The sequence below is a fragment of the Lipotes vexillifer genome, unplaced genomic scaffold (genome assembly GCF_000442215.2).
Source record: "Lipotes vexillifer unplaced genomic scaffold, Lipotes_vexillifer_v1.1 scaffold534, whole genome shotgun sequence".
NCBI classification, from domain to species: Eukaryota; Metazoa; Chordata; class Mammalia; order Artiodactyla; family Lipotidae; genus Lipotes; species Lipotes vexillifer.
This window is the reverse complement of record NW_006787833.1, coordinates 2005982-2012359: the sequence shown is the minus strand read 5'-3', so window position 1 is coordinate 2012359 and position 6378 is coordinate 2005982. Positions and strand designations below refer to the sequence as shown.

Here is a 6378-nt window from a genome sequence, read left to right as displayed (position 1 = left end):
CAAAAAAAAAAAAAAAAAAAAAAAAAAAAAAAATTACACAGCTGTTTGAAAGGCAGAGAAATTCACATTGAGGGAAATGGAGAACTATTTCCCAGTTAGAGGTTTACTTAATAGTTTTCAGATGTACAATACAAGATTATATCAAATACAGACAAAAATCACAGAAAAGAAAATCAACAAATGCTTTTCAATCATTTTGAAAAAAATGAGCTAAATTCCTATAATACATCTTAAAAAGTGTCCGAGAAACACATTCGAGACGGAACCCGCTGTTAATTTTCCATCTTCTACTACTCTGAGTTACCCATTCAAAATTTTTGCATGTGAAAATAAAACATCTTTCAGGAAATGGATGCAATAGAATCAAATAAATAATTGTAATTGTAATTTGCCCACGTAACAAATCGTATTTTATCTAAGCAATCTGATTTAATGCAACAAGAGTTCGTGAAAAGAAGGCAATTTTCTTGTTAAAAAGTAGTATTCATGTCGATCCCAAACTCCCAATCTGCTATATTTAAAATAAAATGCCTTTCCATGAAAAAAACAATTAAAAAATAAAAAATTTTTTAAAAATAAAAAGGAATATTCTTTCCATAAAACCAAACAGATCCCACAATATGTTAAAAAAAAAAACACTTAAATTTTTTAAAAAATTCAAAAACTGAAAAATCCTGAGAAAAGATGATCTCGTTTGTAACAACATTTCACACCAGAGTGTGCCACACACATGTGCTTTAAAGAATTCAGTCTAGAAGTCCATTCAGTGATGAATGTGCAAACAGAGGACTGTTGGGCGAAATACCAAAGTTTTAATACTTGTGCCCAAGTAGCACTCATTGTTCATTTCATGTTCATTTCATCCAGGGTTAGGAGAGATGCTAGCTAGCTCTTTCACATATTTTCTCAGATCAGGTTTTCATTATAATATTTTATGGTTTCATACCATTTTAAAATGTGCTCAGGGCATTTCCCAGCTACTTTCAGAAGCTGCTTAAGGGGAAGACAGGCCTCCCTGAACCGAGAGGTCCCAGCAAAGGATGTTTTTCAAAGAATTCTTCAGGGTCCTCTACACCCCCATCCACCACCCTCAAAGGCTTTGACTCCGGTCTGAACCCCTGTCCAAGGCCATGAGCAGCGTACTGAAACTGGCTTCTGTGGGTCTATAGACTGGTGTGTTCTGCATTCTGACTTTCTCAGGAACCGACCATATCATCTGAAAATGGAGGTAAATCTCAAATGCTCCAAATGTTTGTTGATTTTTCAGAGAATATACCCTAAGGCATTAGCCAATATGACAGACTTCTGACCCTGGAGGACCTACATATTGAGAAGCAAAGTGGCATTTTCTTGAGCTGTGCTACAGCCAAGTTCCATTTCTTACTGCCTTCGGGTGACCGGCCAGATTCATGAGGAACATTCTCAGAAGGTATATGAGCCTGTCCGCCTACAGGCCAGGCAGAGGACTATTCCTGACGATGAGATCATGGCCACAGAAATATAGTTGAGGACACAAAAATCTCTATTTTTATAATGTTTACCTTCTGTCTCATTGTATACAGATGTAAGGTTATAAAACTGACATCTATTTTCAGCACAGGAAACCAAGTAATTTAACCCAAGCCTATTTAAGTAAAACAAAAAACAAAAAAACCACTGAAAAGTGGTTTCCATATGCATATGCAAATACAAGCATCAAGGTATTTTATTATATTTTCAGTTTGGTTAATGTGTATTTTAGTACGCCAAGATTCTGAAAGAGATCTCCAAGATTTGCTTTGTCGGGAATTTTCTCAAGTGTTTTTGTTTCTCATCACACATAGAGGCTGTAGATTGGAGAAATGGCCTTCCCATGACAGCAAAAGATCAGCATCGTGTCAGAGATCCTTTTATTTTTCTTTTAAAAGACTAACAACTGGCTACCCAGATTTGGTGCACAGACCCACAGCATTAGCACCCGCTTGGAGCCTCTTCAGAAATGTAAAGTCTCAGCCCCCATCCCAGGCCTGCGGCCCCCAAAGCTGCATGTGCACCAGATCGCCAGGTGATCTGAGTCCGCCTAAGAGGGCCGGAAGCACCGCACTGACTCACCAGGCCACAGATGCCATCGATTCTGGAATCTGGCAGGTTTTATTTTCCAGATTGATGATCACCGGGTGCAGGAGAAGCTGGGCTCCCACCGTCACAACCGGCCTCGCTCTGCAGGGAGAAGACACACGGTTTTAACCAGCCCCACGAGGGGCAGGCAGAAGCCCACTACTCCACTTTTAGAGGCCACGGCCAACATTCCTGGCCCTGGTGCCAAGAATTCCCCTCACTGAGTGAACAGGTGGGCTTCAGACTCAACCAACGACCTCCAAACACATCTGATAGCTCATGAATACAAATAAAGGAGCCATGGGCCCATCAAGCACAGCCGCATTCACGGACCTTCTCTGTCTGTGGAGGGGCTCACAGTATTTTGGCGACATGGCTGTGAAGGATTTCTCCTCAGGAATCTGCTAGTCTGTCCATATTCGCATCTGAATATGAGGAAATACATCATCCTACAGTCACTCACGTTGCATCTGTAAGTACTCGAGTTTTGCTAATTTTGTTACCATGTTGGCTGGTGATTTTTAACCGCTGATTGATCATTTTCTAGACAAGCTTTGCAGATTGAGCTAAACCCATGAGGGTGAGCTGACTCATTCTGTGCTTCACGTGGAGCAATGGTTCTCAACCCTGACTGCACAACAGAAGCACCCCAGGAGCTGTAAAACAGAAGCCAGTCTCCCGGGGTCAAGGCCAGGCACTGGAATGTCAAAAAAAAAAAAAAAAACAACCTCCAGGTGATTCTATTGTGCGGCCAAGTTTGAGGAGAGGGTCTAATACCGAGTAAACTCCATTCCAACCACCCAGGGAGGATAAATCAGACAAGAAAGTAAGTCACTGGGAAAAGGAATGGGCAATATTTATAAAGCTTGGTGCCAAGATATGAGAAATGGGAGTGAAATCTCCAGATGATAGTGTGAAACGACGCCGTGTTGCTTAAGTTTTCCTTCGACAGGAGGGAGGGCTGGGCCTTGGGGCAGCGTGTTGTTTAGGGCACTGGTTTAAACAATTCCATGATTACCGTAATGGCGCCCAACGGGAATTTTCCTGAACTCCTTTGCGCTATTATCTGTACTCTGTTACGTGATTTTTCTTTTCAGTATTGTGTTAGCTGCAGCCCTTGGAAAAGCAGATGATAAGACAGGATTAGACACAGGGCTGGGCCTTGGGGCAGCGTATTGTTTAGGGCACTGGTTTAAACAATTCCACGATTACCGTAATGGCGCCCAACGGGAATTTTCCTGAACTCGTTTGTGCTATTATCTGTACTCTGTTACGTGATTTTTCTTTTCAATATTGTGTTAGCTCCAGCCCTTGGAAGAGCAGATGATAAGACAGGATTAGACACACAAGACACTTATTAGGGCAAATACTGATGAGGGAAAAAGGCGAGGGCGGGAGGAGGCTGGGACCAGCAGTCAGAGTGTGATGCACGTCTGATTCCTGTGAAGAAGTAAGGAAACGAAAGAGCATCTGGGAAAGAAGCTGTAGCCAGGGCACTGGGGAGCCCTTGAGCCAAATCTGCTGCTAGTGGAGCTCCAGGTGGGCCTGTATCTGTATCCCTGTTGTGTCCAGTAATCGGCTGGGAGCAGCTCATGGGAAATAGGGCCTTGTTGCAAATGTAGACTCAGAGCACAGTGGAGGGACCGTGAGTCAATTTCACTCCATCAGCTCTGTGTGGTGCATCTTCATGGCCACCACAAACACAGCCCCATCCTTCAGGTACTTTGAGAGTTTCAATCACCTGATTCTCTACCCCCTGAAGTGAAGAGTGGCTGGTATAAATCAGCCCTCTGAGTATGTCTTGGGAATGATGAAGAAGACAGTCTTGCCTACTTGAGGAAACCTACTTTAGAGTCCCTCAGGGAGTTGACCTAGGTTCGAACTATGTGCCCAGAACACCTGGGTTGGACCTCTGCCTTTTGTCTTGATATCCTGACCTAGTGTCTTGCATTCCTATGAAACTTTTTTTTAAGAATAAAAAAGAATCTAAATTTTTTTTTTAAGAAGAAAGAAGAATCTAGTAAGTAACTGGTAGCACTGTCTACCAGTTACTTATTATTCCATGTACCTTACATGCAGATTCTCACTTAATCCTTTCAACAAAAATAAACTTGTAATGTAAATATTATGCCCATTTTACGATGAAAAAAATCTGAGGCTCAGAAAGTTATAGAAACTCACCCAAGATTACAAATGGGTGAGTGTGTGGAGTGGCCAGGTTTTTAAACTCCAGACCTGTCACATTTGAACAGTTGTTCAATTCTTGCTTTTGGAGGCTACCAGTTCTTGGTATTTCTATTCCTTAATTTAGTGTCCACACTTGATGATAGAGGCCAGGGTGCATAGCAACACTCCCCCACCCTGCATTCCTTATCTATAGGCACATTTTAATGCATTTTCAAAGCAAAGAGAAGTATTCAAATGTAATAACTTTAAAAAGTGTGTCATTTTAGAAGTTCTGCTAAGATTCACATCTTATTTAATGTTATGTTAGTAGAAGCTGGAAGTTTGGTCATGAGGTATGAGGAAAAAAAAGACAGAAGGGCTGAAAGAAAGTGGAAAATATTGAGAGCAAATACTCCTCCAAACTTTACAAAGAGCATCTAAATGCTCTCCAAAATAAATAGTTGGGATTTACTCTTTAAAGCAAAACTAACAACGAAAAAGAAATGCATGTGAGACAATTAGAAGAACATGTCCACGGATGGAGGAATAAAGAAAGTGTGGCATTCAGCCATAAAAAGGAAATCTTGCCATTTATGACAACACAGAAGTTCCTTGAGAGCATTACGCTAAGTGAAAAAAGTCAGACAGAGAAAGCTCAATACCATATGATCTCACCTACATGTAGAATCTAGAAACAAAAATCAAAACCAACAAATGAACATATAGATACAGAAAACAGATTGGTGGTTGCCAGAGGTGGGGATGAGATGGAGGTGGAAATGGATGAAAGTGGCCAAAAGTATAGACTTCTGTTTATAAGATACATAAGTTTGGGGGATGAAATATATAGCATGGTGCCTAGAGTTAACAATGTGTTGTATATTTGAAAGTTGCTAAGAGGGTAGATCTTAAAAGTGCTCATCACACACACAAAAACTGTAACTATGTGTGGTGATGGATGTTATCAACGAGACATTGTGGTGCAATCATTATGTTGTATGCCTGAAACTGATATAATGTTACATGTCAATAAAAGAAAAGAGCATTTGCATACCACCAACCACATACCTGTAAACAGCTACTTTTCCTGTTCCAAATGCACCCACAATTAAATCTAAAAAAGACAAAAACACACAACACGTGTACAAATTTTATAGAAACGATCCAAACTCATAATTATAAATAGCACATAAAGCATCCTGAAATGCTGATTGCAGAGTGAGAGTCATAAAAGTAAGAACAGCAAATCACACCGTTCTTAAGACATTTTGGAAAGGATACTGGAACTTCACTCTAGCTCCATATGACACATACATCAATAGATCTCAAACCCTTCTGGACTCAGGAAGGCCAGCCTTCTAGAAATGCTTCAGATGCCCATCGTAACACCATTTCTCCTTTCCTCCAGACTCAAGGCACACATCTTAAATCAAAAGGGGAAAAGCAGGGGCCAAGGGCCTACTAAGTGCCAGGCTCGTAGCACATAGTTATTTTATCATCCCGCTACCGGAGCAACCCTATAAGGAAAGTATTTTACCAACGAAGTGAGACATTTTGGCTGTCATCTCGTCACAGCCATTTGCTCTTGACAAATATGCGGATGGCGAGTATGGTTTTGGCAGAGTGATCAGTAGCGTATGAAATAACTGACATAGCATTACAGCAGTCTCTCCTCACTTGCGGTTTTGCTTCTTCAGTTTCAGTTACCTGTGGTCAACCACGGTCTGAAAATATTAAGTGGAAAATTCCAGAAATCAACAACTCATCCGTTTTAAATTGCACGCCGTTCTGAGCAACGTGATGAAATCTCACGCCGTCCTGCTGTGTCCCGCCCAGGGTGTGAATGATCCCTTGGTCCAGCGTGTCCTGTCCGTAGTCACTTAGCCATCTTGGTGTCTCAGTGCTTGTTCAAGTGACCCTTACTTTACTTAATAATGGCTCCAAAGTGCAAGAGGAGTGAGACTAGGGACTTCCCTGGTGGTCCAGTGGTTAAGACTCCATGCTTCCACTGCAGGGGGCAGGGGTTCGATCCCTGGTCAGGGAACTAAGATCCTGCACGCCGCGTGGCACGGCCAAAAAAAAAAAAAAAAAAAAAAAAAAAAAAAAAAAAAAAAA

At 41.4% G+C, this 6378-nt stretch overlaps 1 protein-coding gene across 1 annotated transcript in view; it reads right to left on the bottom strand.

Annotated features, from left to right (window-relative positions):
* The window catches only part of ITGA8 (integrin subunit alpha 8), a 179593-nt gene that overhangs the window by 80886 nt on the left and 92329 nt on the right, over positions 1 to 6378 (bottom strand). Inside the window, exons 14-15 of the mRNA XM_007460903.1 lie at positions 5332 to 5377; positions 2092 to 2199 (exon numbers count right to left, since the gene is read on the bottom strand). Coding sequence (XP_007460965.1) covers positions 2092 to 2199; positions 5332 to 5377 — 154 coding nt within the window. The remainder of the gene's footprint in view (positions 1 to 2091; positions 2200 to 5331; positions 5378 to 6378) is intronic.